General features: G+C 38.1%; 1 protein-coding gene across 1 annotated transcript; it reads right to left on the reverse strand.

Annotated features, from left to right (window-relative positions):
- Positions 1–18,617: 18,617 nt before the first annotated feature.
- LOC114385994 lies at positions 18,618–19,235 on the reverse strand. Its single transcript, XM_028346015.1, has one exon. It carries the CDS (start codon positions 19,233–19,235, stop codon positions 18,618–18,620), a length of 618 nt encoding a protein of 205 aa, XP_028201816.1.
- Positions 19,236–19,565: the final 330 nt, after the last annotated feature.

Below are 19,565 nucleotides of genomic sequence, written 5' to 3' on the forward strand. Positions count from 1 at the left end.
TCTTTGAGGCCTGAGCCTGGTCTATAGCCTATCAAAGGCTTTTATTTTTGCTCGGCTTGACCTGATAGCCTTTTAAAAGTCTTCTTCACAATAAATATTTAATATTTTATGGAGTAGGAACGTAATAGGAAAGTTAAAAAGAAGGAAAGTAAATCAAAATAATGAGGAATATAAAAGGGCACATGACTCACATCTAAATTGTAATTAAAGTTCTTGATTATAGGAATAGAAGTTATGGAGCAGTAATGTGTAATCAAAGTCTAATAGTTTCAAAAAAAAATTAATTGTATCCAAAAAATAATGTAAGTATATATATATATATATATATATAGACCAACCTATCAGGCTTATAAGACTTTTTAATAAGCTTAAGCCTTATCTATTTAATTTAATATGCTTTTTAAAAAAATTTGAAACTTTATGTAGGCCAGATCGTAGGCCTCTGTAGGCCGGCCTGACCTATTCCCACCCCTAATCGTGGTTAGGTCCTTTGTATATAGGTATTTAGCCATTTGATTAGCCGGATGATCGAGACCTTTTATAATAATGTAATCTTGAAATAACAGCAATGCTTGGGTACTCGACTATTCTGCATGCTAAATACCCTTCCGGTATAATAAGTAATGTTTTATTTTATGGTATTAATTATTTAAAAGTGATTAACAATACTATTATATAAGTTGATTTTATTCAAATTGTTATATATTTTAATAAAAGGAGTATTACATTTTACATAGAGGAGATTTAACTTACATATTTAAATTTATAAAGCCGTAATTTTTTTTATATAAAAACTCATTTGACATCAACTTTGACATTGAAAGAAATTTACATTCAAATAAATATTTCTTAACTTAATTAAAAGTGACATCAAATTTTGTTTATTTAATAATTATATATATGTATATATATATATATATATATATATTAAAATAAATAGGTTAGAATATGTTTGTGATCTTTGCTATATATATCTAACTTTTTTTTTATCTCTGATAAAAAAAATTTCACTTTTGCTCCTAATATTTGAAAATTTTTATTTTTGATTCCTGTTGTTAGGATTATCCCATTAATGGATGACATGATCATTAACATTTTAAAAATATGAGTTGTGATGATTTCAAGATCGTCAATATTCATTTCAAAATTACATTTAATAGTGACTACAAACCGTCATAATCAATCAAAGTACAAATAAAATAAAATAGACCTAACATTGTTTATTATAAACACAAAACCAGAACTAATATCCAATACAAACAGATCAAACATCACCACCACCACTATCATTGTTCGTCATCAAATTGTGCCATCAACATCCACACTCACCACACTCACCATCAACGACCACCACTGTCGTCGCACAACTATGCCACCACATTCACTAGTACATATGGTTGCACACCAATCCCTCCACCTTCCTTCGACGTCAAGTGTCATATCCACCTCTAGATCTGATGTCGATGCAAGCCCTTCCAACATCACCTGTGCCCAACCCTGACTCTGCTTACACCACCTTAGTGCCACTATGTGCAACCCACCCATAACACTTTTGTGGATGACTCACCATTGTGACGTCGTTCAAATAAGAAGAAACTAAAAATCAACGAAGGCATTGAAAAACAAAGACATTATTACGGGTGAGAGTGACGAGATGAAAGAAAACCACCCATTACCACTGTGGTTGGGGGATCTAAACGTGGTGATGGGGGGACCTAGACGCGGTGACACGATTGCATACGGGAGACACGACTCTTCGCCAAAGCAGTGCAAACAAGGGAGTGAGAGAGAAATAAGTGAGGAGAAGGAGAGAAATAGAGGGTAGGGAAGAAGGGAAAAAGGGGCTGCTGGAGAGAAACATTGAAGGAAGAAGAAAAAAAGAATTGAACCATTGATGCAAAGTTGAAATTGGTTATGGCAATTTTTAACCGTCCTAAATTGTAATTTATAATTCAAAATGTATAATGGCGATTTCAAAACCGTCACAAATCATATTTTTAAAAAGTTAACGGTCACATCATTAGTTACCAAAAATATCCTAACGATAAGGATAAAAAAAATAAAACTTTTCAAATATTAGATAGTAAAAGAAAAACAATTTTTTTATTAAGATATATATAAAGACTCACAAACATATTTTAGTCAAATAAATTTACATTTTAATTTGTCTTCTCTTAAATAATATTTTAAGGATTCTTTTGTTTTTTGTTTTGTTGTGTGATAAGTTAACCCCATATTTTTCTTGACGCTCATATGAAAAAACTAATAATATTTAATTAAGTATTTTATAAGATTAATAGGGACTATAGAAGCTCATGACCACATAGTAATTTATTCTTCACGTGAGTCTTTAATTTAAATTACGGAATGCACTTATAAAGTTCAAGTCATCCATTTTTTTTTTTTTTATGTTCGAATGCAAATTTCCAACACTTTGGAAAAAACATGGGTGGCTCTTCTTTCTTGAGTTAATGGAACGCCATAAAAAACTACACAAATTGTTGAATTGCTCGTTGAGGATATATGGGGCCATCATGCCAGGTTAGGCAACTGCTTTTGAGACCGAAAGTGTCCTTCGAGTCACATATAGATATAGTGGCCACTATTCCTTCGCATTGGAAGATTCTCTCAATTGGAAAAAGAAAAACTACAAAACAAGAACGACACGTAGAGGCCATGCAAGTGTGACTGTGTCGTGAATGTGAAGGTTGACTACTGAGGCCACAAATTTGTTTTTTTATCTGAGTGAAACGGTTCGCATTTCTTAAATAAGATCTTTTTAAAAGAAAAAAACATAATTAAGAAAAAAACTACTAAAACTGACGAGTTAAATTTTTTTATAAAAATTATTCATCAAATAAAATTACTGAATATTCAATACAAATGTCACGGTTAAAAAAATAAAAATAAAACTCTGCCTCATGTAACAATTTACTTGTCGTATGCCAAGTATCTAGACATAAAGTAGGATTTGATATCCATTCAATAAAAAGAAAAATAGAAACCAGCTGCTAGCTGTACTAACTTTTATCTATTGTCATGATCTATTTTTTATCCTTTTTCAAGTAACAAATCATATATAGGTAAGAACAATTTCATTCCTATTTAATTAACCCAATAAGAGACTAAACAATTAACTTCATGCAAATAAACCAAAATAACTAGCTAAAGCTTCTTCTTCTTTTTTTTTTTTTTAATTTTCTTTGCTTTCTTTTATGAATCTGGTGAACAAAGTGAGCTTTACATTCTGCAGGCAAGACCGTTGCAGCCATTCATAAAATTTTATATCTTTGTTAAATATACTAATTTGCAGGAAAAGAATGCGTTGATTCCTTTACATTCCTATCCACTTTAGGTTCATTCATATTTGAATGCTAGAAGTACCTTCTAAGTTCAAGCTGTGACCTTTAATGGAACTTCTTTCACCCAAAAGGTTTTGAAAAATTTATCCCGCATTGCTGAAGCATCTCAAAACAAAAGATAAATAAGCTGATTAATTTTAATGAGTATGCACATGTAGGCTCAAATAACCACATCCAAGTCTACATGATCTTTCATTATTATGAATTAAATTAAGAATATTAGTTTGTGGATTTTTTTTATTCAAATCAAGACCTCCTCCGTATCCAACTCTCGTTACACCACTCACCCACTTCACTCACATGCATTTTTGTCTTCTCTGAAAATTGATATATATCCTTTAGAAATTATTAGTGGCCAAGTTTTCCCCTCCCACCGACACAATAACCTGCCAAATTAATACCTTTTCCATTCCTATCCACACTCTTATTACACCTTTCTTATGCAGTTCTCCTAGTTGAGATACCTTCCTACCCCACTCACCTTTCATATATGTCTCTCCACCATATTAAACCTCTCTAAATCCCCCCTCCTCACATAACTCCTCAACATACATCCCTGTACATAGATATATATCAGCACCTTACACCATGATTTCCCTTTCTCAACTAATTATCCACCTCCGTTTCTCCAATAATTTAAACTAGGTTGAACATCTCCAAGTTTCTAATAATCAACATTAATATTTACATGCTTTGTCCCTACACACACATGCAAATTTTTATTTTTTTTTCTCAAACCCATTCCAAAAAACAAAACATTTCACTGAATCTTACTTAGATATTCAACAACAAATTCAAGAATTTTGAAATAGGAAAATGAAGTATATATATATATATATATATATATATATTCTGGGGCAAGAGGGTAACAAGTTCATGGATACGGTTACCGAAGGAAAGATGTTTATATTTCTAGAAAGATAATCTATGGCAAATAAGGTTATGTTTAAGCTGGATCACTGTCACAAGTGGTTCACCATGTACTATTATTGTATCATTACTGATGATCTTTGGATAATCTTTAGTGCATAATCTTACCCTACACTAGCCTCCACCAAATTATTTCTTTCGTGTCCCTCTCCCTTACTCATTTGTTCAATTCTTTTGTTGGAAAAGAGAATGTTATAGAAAGTATTTGAGAGAAATGGATGAGGAGAAAATATTTGAAAGAATGATAGTTTTTATTACTTGAGAAATGTTTTGGTTTTAACTTCTTTGGCTTCACTTACAAATGATGACCTCTCCCCTTTTCATAGGCTCCAAGGGAGAGTGCTAGAATCTTCAAGAAAGATTCCACACACTTGAAGGGAGAGTTCTATACACTTCTCCCAACTACTTAGTTCTATACACTTCTTCCAATTACTTATTAAATATTAATTTTACTTATCTCTACACTTCTCTTGAATTTTCTTTGGAGTAGTAACACTTGACTAATGAGCTAAATCAAGTTTATATTATTTAACACTACCCTTTAAACTTGATTTTCCATTCAAGTAAGCTTCTTAACTTGATAAAGTCTTCTTGCTTGAGCGGCTTAGTGAAGATGTCAGCTACTTGGTCTTGAGACTTCACATATTCTGCAATGTACATCCTTTCTTGCTATGCACTCCCTTATGTAGTGGTAACGAGTATTAATATGTTTGCTTTGATCATGGAACACTGGATTCTTTGCTAGAATAACGGCTGGCTTATTATCCACAAAGATCTTGGTTGGCTTTTCTTGTGACATGCCTAACTATTTTAACAAATTCTTGAGCAAGACTGCATGGCAAACACATGAAGTAGTAGCTATGTATTCTGCCTTAGAAGTTGAAAGAGTTATTATTGGCTACTTTTTTGACATCCAAGTGAAGGTTGTATTCCCCATGAAAAACACAAATTCACTAGTACTTTTCCAATCATCTTCATCTCCAACCCAATTGTTGTAACTGTAACCTACAAGCTTATAGTCATTACTTGTTGAGAACCATAAACCAAAGTCGATTGTTCCTTTGATGTAGCAAATAATTCATTTTATGGCCTTGGGATGAGTAGTGGTTGGAGTCTACATGTATTAACTGATGAGTCTAGTAGCATATAGAATGTCTAGTCTCATGCACGTCAAATATCGCAAACTACCCACCAAACTCTTGAAATTTGTAGCATCAACCTTTTCTGCTTCGTCAAACTTTGATAACTTCATTTTGCAGTCCATCGGTGTTCCAATTGGCTTGCAACTGTACATCTCGAATTTCTTGAGCATCTCTTTCGCATAGTTTTACTATGAAATGAAGATTCCATCTTTCTTTTGCTTTACCTCAATGCCAAGATAGTATGACATTAGTCCAATATCAGTCATCTCGAACTCTTTGATTATTGCTTTCTTGAACTCTTCAAACATACTTGGATTACTTCTCGTGAAGATCAAGTCATCCACATATATGCACACGATCAAGATATCTCCATCTTTGATCTTGACATAAAGGGCATGCTCATGTGGGCACTTTGTGAAGTTATTTTCTTGGAAGTACTTGTCAATGCGATTGTACCATGCTCTCAGTGCTTGTTTTAGTCCATAAAGTGCCTTCTTTAGCTTGAGAACTTTGTCCAATTCTTCTTCTTTCACCTTGTACCATGCTCTTAGAAGGCATACTTCACGTCCATATGATAAATTCTCCACTTGTGTTGAGCTGCAAGAGAGATTATTAATCTTATGGTCTCTAGGCGAGGGACCAAAGCAAACATCTCATCACAATCAATCCTAGTCTTTTGACTGTAACCTTTTACAACTAGTCTTGCCTTATATCTTTCAATTTCTCCTTTGGCATTCTTCTTTGTTATGTACACCCACTTGACACCAATAGCCTTGTGCCCTTTTGGAAGGGAGACGAGTTCCCATGTGTTGTTTTTCTTGATGGATCTAATTTCATCGTCCATTGCATCTCTCCATCTTTTATCTTGTACAACTTCTTTAAAGTCCAATGGTTCATGATCTGTAGAGAGACAAAATAGCGGGATATTATCCAATCTCTCACTTCGATCATAAATATCTTGGAAGGTTCTTGTGTGTGACACGATCCTTTCACTCTCAAGAGATGAAAAAGTGTCTTCGTAAGTGGTTGATGTTGATAGGGTAAGCTCTTGCTGAACATGTTGAGGTGTCTTCTCTTCTTCAAGTGGAGGAAAGAAGTTGTATTCCTTTTCACGAGTCTCAAAGTCCCATTGTCCTTATTCGTTGAACACCACATCTCGGCTAACTACCATATTCTTATTGTTTAGGTTGTACAACTTGTACCCTGTTAATGTGCTGGCAAGTGTACCAATTTGCCACAAGTAGTAAAGTTAAAATGAAAGTTCGAGTGTCGATCCATAGGGACTTTGTTTGTACTTGAGTTGATGTGTACCCAATTTGTAAGCAAGAGATAAGGAACTGTAATGGAAAGAAAAAAAGAAATAATTAGAAAATAAAAGAAAAGAATTAAACAAGATTAAATCCAAATGATGACTTCATAATTTAAATATGTTGGGGCCTAGCATGCCTAACTACCCTTGATGCAATGTTAATGTGTTTCTCTATTTAATACTATTCTAATTTTCACCCACATCTACTATGATACTCAACCCTGATCCCACATGATGAAGAGCCTAATTTATCTAGTCTCTCTCCCAAATCTCTTTGTAGAGATAAAACAATAAATTGCATGAAGTTTAGAGATGTATGCACAAGCTAAACAATATCACCCTATACCTAGAAATGATTTGTTTAAATGCCCTTTTCCAATTCTTTAGAAATTAAACACTTCCCAATGCCTAATCCCTAAATAGATGCATGGACGATCAGACCATAACAATGACAATAAAGCGCAAGAAAGAAACAATAAAAATCGGCATTGCATTCAATAGATAGTAAGGAAAGATTACATTACAAGGGCATTGATTGTTAGGCTCCCAACAACAGGGGTTTAGCCTCTCATTTCCATGAGAGGCTTTATACTTTAGAGACTGATGTGGATGAAAGAAGCAGAGGGATGAATAAAGGAAGATGGGAGAATGGCTAAAGAGAGAGGGTTTCCCCTATGAGAGATGCTCAGGCTTAGGGTGTATTCAATAAAGAGCTTAGAGTCTCGGTGTGTCTTTCTCTTTTGCTTCCTACTCCTTTTATAGGCCTAAGGTGGCTTAAAATTCACGCGACCTCATGCTAAGCTAGCCTTTCGGGCTTAGCGAGTATGGCGGTGATCACGCGTTTAGCGCAAGATTCGCGCTAAGTGTGCCTTTGGGCTTCTTCGTGCTAAGCTTGGGCTGGCCGCTGAGCGAGGCAACGCGCTAGGCCTGTCTTGTGCGCTAAGCGAGATGTCCCATTCTTCAACTTTTTCTTCAAGGCTTTATCTTCAAGTTTTTGTATCAATTTTCCTCCAAAGCACTTGTATTTCTCATTCTTTTGAATCCTACTGGTCAAGAATTAAAATGATATCAAAATCCTCATTATTCCATTAAAAACAATAGTAAAGTAAAGGACTTCTAATCATTCTTAGTCAGATATGACTATCAATTAAATGCAAATTTCACAGTTATCATACCCATTTGAGCTTGAATCATAATAAATGAAGATGAATCTCTCACTCTTGTCATCAAGTTTTTCTCTTCTCCTGTCTAGGACATGAACATGAGCTATACTCCCAAAGACCCTCAAGTGAAAAATACCAAGCTTTCTTCCACTCCATGCTTCTTGTGGTGTCTTTCCCCATACACTTCTTGTTGGTGATTGATTGGATAAATAAACTGCACACGCCACAGCTTCTGCTCAAAATTCTATTGGCAGTTTCTTGCTTTTGAGCATGCTTTGAGCCATATCAAGGATTGCTCTATTTTTTATTTTTGCCACACCATTTTGTTGGGGGGGGGGGGATCTTGGAAACGTTGGGGGACCTCTATTTCCATTCTCTTTGCAGAACTCTTTGGAAGTGAATTCTCCTCCTCGACCAGTCTTTATGGCTTTGATCTTTCAACTACTTTCTTTCTCCACTGCAGCTTTGAACTTCTTGAAGGCGGAAAAGACTTCTAATTTTTGCTTTAAGAAATAGACCCATATTTTTCTTGAAAAATCATCAATGAAAAAGGAGGAAATAGTTATTTTTACCTAGTGAGCTTGGCTTGATTGGTCCACTAACGTCAGCATGTATTAGCTTCAGTGGCTTCTTAGCTCTTGAGTTTGAATCCTTTGGAAAACTCGTTCTGAATTGCTTGCCAAGTAAACATCCTTCATAGATTTTATCAGGGTGGTTAATATAGGATAGTCCTCTCACCATATTCTCCTTTGATAGCAAACTTAAGCCTCCAAAATTTAAGTGCTCGAATCTAAGATGCCATAGCCAAGATGCATCAATGTAGCAAGCTTTAAGACATTTAGCAACATCGTTTTGGATATTCAACAAGAATATCCTATTTCTTGACATTGGTAACTTGGTGATTAGATTGTTTCTCCCATCTCTGATGGAAAAACTGGAATCTTTCATGTGAATATCATAGCCTTTTTTGAGTAATTGTCCCAAACTCAAAATATTGTTCTTCATATTTGGGACGTAGTAGATATTTGATATGAATTCATGTCTTCCATCCTTCAAACGAATTAAGATCTTACATTTTCCTTTTACAAGAATCTTGGAATTATTACCAAATGAGACATTGCCACTTACTGATTCATCAAGATCCACGAACATGCTTTTTTTTCCGCACATATGGTTGCTTGCACCAGTGTCAAGGTACCATATGTTTTCTTGGTTACCTTCATGTTAGTGCTTAGCTTTACTGAGTCTTAAAAGATTGGCTAAAATTTTGTTAAAACATAAGCACTTAGACAATGAAGGAAAGCTGGAGTTGCTGCACATGATGTCTAACATTATGTCAAGGAATCAGATCGGGCTGCACAATGCACAAGGCAAGATAAAATGTCAAATGAAGAATTGAAGCTGCAGGATCCACGATGTCGGATACAATGTCCAGGACATCCTGCCCGAAAATACTGGACACATAAATCTGTTATACCTTTAACAGATTAATGTGCAGTCAGCAACAGATTAGGCGATCTATCTTTAGGAATGAATTAAAAGATAATTAAAGTTCGAATTACAAACTTGAATAGTTCGTTCAGGGATTAAAGATTAAAGATAAAAACTAAAAGATCAAACTTTATCTTTTAGATCTTTAAGTGCAGATTTTTCAGGAGAATGATAGATCTTATCCAGCGCAAGTTGTTGCAGCCCAGATACGCACACTGCTATATAAACATGAAGGCTGCACGAGTTTTCTACCAAGTCCGAGATTGAAGAGTTATTTTGTGAGTTTTGGGACTTGAGTGTTTTGTGAGCCACCTTGATGTTACCCTAACATCAAGTGTTGGACCTGAGTGTGTAGAGTTGATCTCTATTGTTCAGAGAGCAATCTCTGGTGTGTCTTTGATTTGTTTGTAAACACGGGTGAGTGATTGAGAGGGAGTGAGAAGGGTTCTCATATCTAAGAGTGGCTCTTAGGTAGAAGTTGCATGGGTAGTGATTAGGTGAGAAGGTTGTATACAGTGGCTGTTAGATCTTCGAACTAATACTATTCTAGTGGATTTCCTCCCTGGCTTGGTAGCCCCCAGATGTAGGTGACGTTGCACCGAACTGGGTTAACAATTCTCTTGTGTTATTTACTTGTTTAATCTGTTCATACTGTCATATATAATCTGCATGTTCTAAAGCGGGATGTCGTGACATCCTGTACGACATCTGTCCTCAGTATCAGAATTTCAATTGGTATCAGAGCGGGCACTCTAAATCACTGAGTGAGATCTAGGGAGATAAATTCTGATGAACATGGAGAAAGAAGGAGGACCAGTGAACAGACCACCAATTCTGGATGGAACCAACTATGAATACTGGAAAGCAAGGATGGTGGCCTTCCTCAAATCACTGGATAGCAGAACCTGGAAAGCTGTCATCAAAGGCTGGGAACATCCCAAGATGCTGGACACAGAAGGAAAGCCCACTGATGAATTGAAGCCAGAAGAAGACTGGACAAAAGAAGAAGACGAATTGGCACTTGGAAACTCCAAAGCCTTGAATGCCCTATTCAATGGAGTTGACAAGAATATCTTCAGATTGATCAACACATGCACAGTTGCCAAGGATGCATGGGAGATTCTGAAAATCACTCATGAAGGAACCTCCAAAGTGAAGATGTCCAGATTGCAACTATTGGCTACAAAATTCGAAAATCTGAAGATGAAGGAGGAAGAATGCATTCATGACTTCCACATGAACATTCTTGAAATTGCCAATGCTTGCACTGCCTTGGGAGAAAGGATGACAGATGAAAAGCTGGTGAGAAAGATCCTCAGATCTTTGCCTAAGAGATTTGACATGAAAGTCACTGCAATAGAGGAGGCCCAAGACATTTGCAACATGAGAGTAGATGAACTCATTGGTTCCCTTCAAACCTTTGAGCTGGGACTCTCGGATAGGACTGAAAAGAAGAGCAAGAGCCTGGCGTTCGTGTCCAATGATGAAGGAGAAGAAGATGAGTATGACCTGGATACTGATGAAGGTCTGACTAACGCAGTTGTGCTCCTTGGAAAATAGTTCAACAAAGTGCTGAAAAGAATGGACAGGAGGCAGAAACCACATGTCCGGAACATCCCTTTTGACATCAGGAAAGGTAGTGAACACCAGAAGATGTCAGATGAAAAGCCCAGCAAAGGAATTCAATGCCATGGGTGTGAAGGCTACGGACACATCAAAGCTGAATGTCCCACCCATCTCAAGAAGCAGAGGAAAGGACTTTCTGTATGTTGGTCTGATGATACAGAAAGTGAACAAGAAAGTGATTCTGACAGAGATGTGAATGCACTCACTGGGATATTTGAATCTGATGAAGATTCAAGTGATATTGATGTTGAAATCACTTTTGATGAGCTTGCTATATCCTATAGAGAACTATGCATCAAAAGTGAGAAGATTCTTCAGCAAGAAGCACAACTGAAGAAGATCATTGCAAATCTGGAGGCTGAGAAGGAGGCACATGAAGAGGAAATCTCTGAGCTTAAAGGAGAAATTGGTTTTCTGAACTCTAAACTGGAAAACATGACAAAATCAATAAAGATGCTGAATAAAGGCTCAGATATGCTTGATGAGGTGCTACAGCTTGGAAAGAATGTTGGAAACCAGAGAGGACTTGGATTTAATCATAAATCTGCTGGCAGATCAACCATGACAGAATTTGTTCCTGCCAAAAACAGCACTGGAGCCTCGATGTCACAACATCGGTCTCGACATCATGGAACGCAGCAGAAAAAGAGCAACAGAAAGAAGTGGAGGTGTCACTACTGTGGCAAGTATGGTCACATAAAGCCTTTTTGTTATCATCTACATGGCCATCCACGTCATGGAACTCAAAATAGCAGCAGCGGAAGAAAGATGGTGTGGGTTCCAAAACACAAGATTGTTAGTCTTGTTGTTCATACTTCACTTAGAGCATCAGCTAAGGAAGATTGGTACCTAGATAGCGGCTGTTCCAGACACATGACAGGAGTTAAAGAATTCCTGGTGAACATTGAACCTTGCTCCACTAGCTATGTGACATTTGGAGATGGCTCTAAAGGAAAGATCACTGGAATGGGAAAGCTAGTCCATGATGGACTTCCTAGTCTGAACAAAGTACTGCTGGTGAAGGGACTGACTGCAAACTTGATCAGCATCAGTCAGTTGTGTGATGAAGGATTCAATGTAAACTTCACAAAGTCAGAATGCTTGGTGACAAATGAGAAGAATGAAGTTCTAATGAAGGGCAGCAGATCAAAGGACAACTGCTACCTATGGACACCTCAAGAAACCAGTTACTCCTCCACATGTCCATCCTCCAAAGAAGATGAAGTCAAAATATGGCATCAAAGATTTGGACATCTGCACTTAAGAGGCATGAAGAATATCATTGACAAAGGTGCTGTTAGAGGCATTCCCAATCTGAAAATAGAAGAAGGCAGAATCTGTGGTGAATGTCAGATTGGAAAGCAAGTCAAGATGTCCCACCAGAAGCTTCAACATCAGACCACTTCCAGGGTGCTGGAACTACTTCACATGGACTTGATGGGGCCTATGCAAGTTGAAAGCCTTGGAGGAAAGAGGTATGCCTATGTTGTTGTGGATGATTTCTCCAGATTTACCTGGGTCAACTTTATCAGAGAGAAATCAGACACCTTTGAAGTATTCAAAGAGTTGAGTCTAAGACTTCAAAGAGAAAAAGACTGTGTCATCAAGAGAATTAGGAGTGACCATGGCAGAGAGTTTGAAAACAGCAAGTTTACTGAATTCTGCACATCTGAAGGCATCACTCATGAGTTCTCTGCAGCCATCACACCACAACAAAATGGCATAGTTGAAAGGAAAAACAGGACTTTGCAAGAAGCTGCTAGGGTCATGCTTCATGCCAAAGAACTTCCCTATAATTTCTGGGCTGAAGCCATGAACACAGCATGCTATATCCACAACAGAGTCACACTTAGAAGAGGGACTCCAACCACACTGTATGAAATCTGGAAAGGGAGGAAGCCAACTGTCAAGCACTTCCACATCTTTGGAAGTCCATGTTACATTTTGACAGATAGAGAGCAAAGGAGAAAGATGGATCCCAAGAGTGATGCAGGAATATTCTTGGGATACTCTACAAACAGCAGAGCATATAGAGTATTCAATTCCAGAACCAGAACTGTGATGGAATCCATCAATGTGGTTGTTGATGATCTAACTCCAGCAAGAAAGAAGGATGTCGAAGACGATGTCAGAACATCGGGAGACAATGTAGCAGATACAGCTAAAAGTGCAGAAAATGCAGAAAATGCAGAAAACTCTGATTCTGCTACAGATGAACCAAACATCAATCAACCTGACAAGAGTCCTTCCATTAGAATCCAGAAGATGCACCCCAAGGAGCTGATTATAGGAGATCCAAACAGAGGAGTCACTACAAGATCAAGGGAGTCTGAGATTGTCTCCAATTCATGTTTTGTCTCCAAAACTGAGCCAAAGAATGTGAAAGAGGCACTGACTGATGAGTTCTGGATCAATGCTATGCAAGAAGAATTGGAGCAATTCAAAAGGAATGAAGTCTGGGAGCTAGTTCCTAGACCCAAGGGAACTAATGTGATTGGCACCAAGTGGATCTTCAAGAACAAAACCAATGAAGAAGGTGTTATAACCAGAAACAAGGCCAGACTTGTTGCTCAAGGCTACACTCAGATTGAAGGTGTAGACTTTGATGAAACTTTCGCCCGTGTTGCTAGACTTGAGTCCATCAGACTATTACTTGGTGTAGCTTGCATCCTCAAATTCAAGCTGTATCAGATGGATGTGAAGAGCGCGTTTCTGAATGGATACCTGAATGAAGAAGTCTATGTGGAGCAGCCAAAGGGATTTGCAGATCCAACTCATCCAGATCATGTATACAAGCTCAAGAAGGCTCTCTATGGATTGAAGCAAGCTCCAAGAGCTTGGTATGAAAGGCTAACAAAGTTCCTTACTCAGCAAGGGTATAGGAAGGGAGGAATTGACAAGACTCTCTTTGTTAAACAAGATGCTGAAAACTTGATGATAGCACAGATATATGTTGATGACATTGTGTTTGGAGGGATGTCGAATGAGATGCTTCGACATTTTGTCCAACAGATGCAATCTGAATTTGAGATGAGTCTTGTTGGAGAGCTGACTTATTTTCTGGGACTCCAAGTGAAGCAGATGGAAGACTCCATATTCCTCTCACAAAGCAAGTATGCAAAGAACATTGTCAAGAAGTTTGGGATGGAAAATGCCAGCCATAAAAGAACACCTGCACCTACTCACTTGAAGCTGTCAAAGGATGAAGCTGGCACCAGTGTTGATCAAAGTTTGTACAGAAGCATGATTGGGAGCTTACTATATTTAACAGCAAGCAGACCTGACATCACCTTTGCAGTAGGTGTTTGTGCAAGATATCAAGCCAATCCCAAGATAAGTCACTTGAATCAAGTAAAGAGAATTCTGAAATATGTAAATGGCACCAGTAACTATGGGATTATGTACTGTCATTGTTCAGATTCAATGCTGGTTGGATATTGTGATGCTGATTGGGCTGGTAGTGCAGATGACAGAAAAAGCACTTCTGGTGGAGGTTTCTATTTGGGAAACAATCTTATTGCATGGTTCAGCAAGAAGCAGAACTGTGTGTCCCTATCTACTGCAGAAGCAGAGTATATTGCAGCAGGAAGCAGCTGTTCACAACTAGTTTGGATGAAGCAGATGCTGAAGGAGTACAATGTCGAACAAGATGTCATGACATTGTACTGTGACAACATGAGTGCTATTAATATCTCTAAAAATCCTGTTCAACACAGCAGAACCAAGCACATTGACATTAGACATCACTATATTAGAGATCTTGTTGATGATAAAGTTATCACACTAGAGCATGTTGCCACAGAGGAACAAGTAGCAGATATTTTCACAAAGGCATTGGATGCAAATCAGTTTGAAAAACTGAGGGGCAAGCTGGGCATTTGTCTGCTAGAGGAATTATAGCAGCTACTCCTATCTGAACGTGCTCAAACGTCTCACTCAACATTAATAGCACGTTCACTACTGAGCCAAAACAAATTCAAACTCCGTCCCCCTACCTTCCTCATTCAAACTTACATTTTCGTGGCAATCTCGTTTTCATTCCCCAACACTTCTCAGATATTCACGAAACCACTCCAAAAGCTCTGCTTCTCCATGGCTACCTCACCAAAAGAAACCTCATCCCCTGTTTCACCCTCTGTACCATCATCTCCATCATCCTCCAAAACTCCATCAAACCAGGAACAACCCGAATTCAATATCCAACCCATACAAATGATTCCTGGTCCAGGCCCTGTTCCTGAGAAACTGATCTCTAAAAGACAACAGGGAGTGAAGATTTCTGAAAACCCTAGCTTTGCAACAAGCCCTAGGGAAGTAGACACTGAGATGGATAAGAAGATCCGCAGTCTTGTGAATAGCATTTTGAAAAATGCTTCTGTCCCTGATGCTGATAAAGATGTCCCAACATCTTCCACCCCAAATGCTGAAGTCCTCTCTTCATCCAGTAAAGAGAAATCAACAGAGGAAGAGGATCAAGCCACAGAGGAGACCCCTGCACCAAGGGCACCAGAACCTGCTCCAGGTGACCTCATTGATCTAGAAGAGGTAGAATCTGATGAGGAACCCATTGTCAAAAAGTTGGCACTTGGCATTGCAGAAAGATGACAAAGCAGAAAGGGAAAAACCCCCATTACTAGGTCTGGACGAATCAAAACTATTGCACAGAAGAAGAGCACACCAATCACTCCTACCACATCCAGATGGAGCAAAGTTGCAATCCCTTCCAAGAAGAGGAAAGAAATTTCCTCATCTGATTCTGATGATGATGTCGAACTAGATGTTCCCGACATCAAGAGAGCCAAGAAATCAGGGAAAAAGGTGCCTGGAAATGTCCCTGATGCCCCATTGGACAACATTTCATTCCACTCCATTGGCAATGTTGAAAGGTGGAAATTTGTATATCAACGCAGACTTGCTGTAGAAAGAGAACTGGGAAGAGATGCCTTGGATTGCAAGGAGATCATGGACCTCATCAAGGCTGCTGGACTGCTGAAAACAGTCACCAAGTTGGGAGATTGTTATGAAAGCCTAGTCAGGGAATTCATTGTCAACATTCCCTCTGACATAACAAACAGAAAGAGTGATGAGTATCAGAAAGTGTTTGTCAGAGGAAAATGTATTAGATTCTCCCCTGCTGTAATCAACAAATACCTGGGCAGACCAACTGAAGGAGTGGTGGATATTGCTGTTTCTGAGCATCAAATTGCCAAGGAAATCACTGCCAAGCAAGTCCAGCATTGGCCAAAGAAAGGGAAGCTTTCTGCAGGGAAGCTAAGTGTGAAGTATGCAATCCTGCATAGGATTGGCACTGCCAACTGGGTACCCACCAATCATACTTCCACTGTTGCCACAGGTTTGGGTAAATTTCTGTATGCTGTTGGAACCGAGTCCAAATTTAATTTTGGAAACTATATTTTTGATCAAACTATTAAGCATTCAGAATCTTTTGCTGTCAAATTACCCATTGCCTTCCCAACTGTATTGTGTGGCATTATGTTGAGTCAACATCCCAATATCTTAAACAACATTGACTCTGTGAAGAAGAGAGAATCTCCTCTATCCCTGCATTACAAACTGTTTGAGGGGACACATGTCCCAGACATTGTCTCGACATCAGGGAAAGCTGCTGCTTCAGGTGCTGTGTCCAAGGATGATTTGATTGCTGAACTCAAGGACACATGCAAGGTGCTGGAGGCAACCATCAAAGCCAACACAGAGAAGAAAATGGAGCTGGAACGCCTGATCAAAAGACTCTCAGACAATGGCATTGATGATGGAGAAGCAGCTGAGGAAGAAGAAGATGCAGCAGAGGATACAGAATCAGATGATGATGATTCTGATGCCACCCCATGACCATCAGACCTTTATTTTTTTACTGTTACTAGCTATTGGGGCATGTCCCTTTGAACAATGGATTGCTATTGGTCTGTAATATTTGCACCTTAATTTCATGCATTCTACTTTTGCCAAATTCTGTCTAAAAAGGGGAGTAGTAGGATAGGATATTATGCATGTAGATTATGCAGTAGATTATGCATGTAGGATATTATGCATGATTTATGATTTTGAGGGGAGTAGTATTTATACTGCTGCTGCTGATGATGATTGATGTAAGCTACTGAAACTAGTAGCTGATAGAAGATGCTGCAGTAAGAGCATGGAGACAGGGGAGCAGAAAGCTGATGTCACGTGAGATGTCTTGACATCCTGGAAAGACTTGTAGATTTGCAACTTGCAGAATTTTGCTGTCACCACTACAGAGACTGCTGTGCTTGATTACTCTGATAATGAAAGTGTTGATCCCACTTGCATGACTGCTCGTACCTGCTCAGGAAGTGTCTAAGTATGTTTTAGACAAAATTGCCAAAGGGGAGATTGTTAGTGCTTAGCTTTACTGAGTCTTAAAAGATTGGCTAAAATTTTGTTAAAAATAAGCACTTAGACAATGAAGGAAAGCTGGAGTTGCTGCACATGATGTCTAACATTATGTCAAGGAATCAGATCGGGCTGCACAATGCACAAGGCAAGATAAAATGTCTGGACACATAAATCTGTTATACCTTTAACAGATTAATGTGCAGTCAGCAACAGATTAGGCGATCTATCTTTAGGAACGAATTAAAAGATAATTAAAGTTCGAATTACAAACTTGAATAGTTCGTTCAGGGATTAAAGATTAAAGATAAAAACTAAAAGATCAAACTTTATCTTTTAGATCTTTAAGTGCAGATTTTTCAGGAGAATGATAGATCTTATCCAGCGCAAGTTGTTGCAGCCCAGATACGCACACTGCTATATAAACATGAAGGCTGCACGAGTTTTCTACCAAGTCCGAGATTGAAGAGTTATTTTGTGAGTTTTGGGACTTGAGTGTTTTGTGAGCCACCTTGATGTTACCCTAACATCAAGTGTTGGACCTGAGTGTGTAGAGTTGATCTCTATTGTTCAGAGAGCAATCTCTGGTGTGTCTTTGATTTGTTTGTAAACACGGGTGAGTGATTGAGAGGGAGTGAGAAGGGTTCTCATATCTAAGAGTGGCTCTTAGGTAGAAGTTGCATGGGTAGTGATTAGGTGAGAAGGTTGTATACAATGGCTGTTAGATCTTCGAACTAATACTATTCTAGTGGATTTCCTCCCTGGCTTGGTAGCCCCCAGATGTAGGTGACGTTGCACCGAACTGGGTTAACAATTCTCTTGTGTTATTTACTTGTTTAATCTGTTCATACTGTCATATATAATCTGCATGTTCTGAAGCGGGATGTCGTGACATCCTGTACGACATCTGTCCTCAGTATCAGAATTTCACTTCATTACCTCCACGTGCTAGGAGAACTGTTTCAAAATTCTTATCTTTTTGCTCCATATAGTTAGTGTCCTCTTCAACTATATTCTTGGTGAATCTACATTCTGAAGCATAGTGGACAATCTTTTGACAATTATAGCATCGGGTTTGAGATTTATCATACCTTGTGCTTGTATAGCCTCTTCCACGTTCTCTTATTGAGCTTTTTCCTTTCTCATAACTGCTATTGATGAAATTTGAACCTCGTCCATTGTTGCCACGTCCAACCTATCCTCGACTGCAACCTCGGCCTCATTGACTTTTTTCATTTCCTTGACTTTCTTCCGTCTCATTCAATTGCATCTTGAAGAGTTGCTCGGTGACCTCTTGCTTCTTCTTATGCTTATCCTCATAAGCTTGCAAGGATCCTTGAAGTTGTTCTACCGTCATGATTTCTATATCTTTGGTTCCCTCGATTGTCACAACAATGTGCTCAAATTTGGGATCTAATGAGTGTAGTATGTTCTCCATAATTCTAACATCTTCTAACTTCTCACCATTTCTTTTTAGTTGATTTGAAAAAGAAAGAGTTCTTGAAAAATAATCTGAAATGGACTCGAACTGTTTCATATGTAAGGATTTGAACTCACCTCTTAGAGTTTTGAGACCTACCTTTTTTACTTTGTCTTCTCTTTTGTGAGAGGTTTGAAGCTTATCCCATGCTTCCTTAGCAGATGTTGCATAAGAAATATTCTCGAACACATCATAATCTAATGCTTGATAGATGAGGAAGAGAGCTTTCTTGTCTCTCTTTCTTGAATCCTTAAAACTCTCATTTTGTGCTTGGGATAGTGAAGTCTCATTTTGCGGCTCCTTATAGCCTTTTTCAACCATTTCCCAAACATCATGTGCTCCAAGAAGGACTTTCATTTTGATGCTCCAGTTGTCATAGGTGCTCCCCTTTAGAAGTTGAACTTGGAAGGATGCCACTCAATTGCTTGCCATGACTAAAGAGAGATTTTTTTTTTATCAAAACCTAAGCTCTAATACATCAAGAAAGATTCCACACACTTCTCCCAACTACTTAGTTCTACACACTTCTTCCAATTACTTATTAAATATTACTTTTACTTATCTCTACACTTCTCTAGAATTTTCTTTGGAGTAGTAATGTTAACAGTTTGGCAAGTGTACCAATTTGTTCAAGTAGTAAAAGCTCGAAAGTCCGAGTGTCGATTTCCACAGGGATTTTGTGTTGTA

The sequence above is a fragment of the Glycine soja genome, chromosome 15 (genome assembly GCF_004193775.1).
Source record: "Glycine soja cultivar W05 chromosome 15, ASM419377v2, whole genome shotgun sequence".
NCBI lineage: Eukaryota > Viridiplantae > Streptophyta > Magnoliopsida > Fabales > Fabaceae > Glycine > Glycine soja.

Coding starts and splice junctions, on each gene's coding strand:
- LOC114385994 (XM_028346015.1), bottom strand. CDS start 19,235: ATGAAAGTCCTTCTTGGAGCACATGATGTTTGGGAAATGGTTGAAAAA.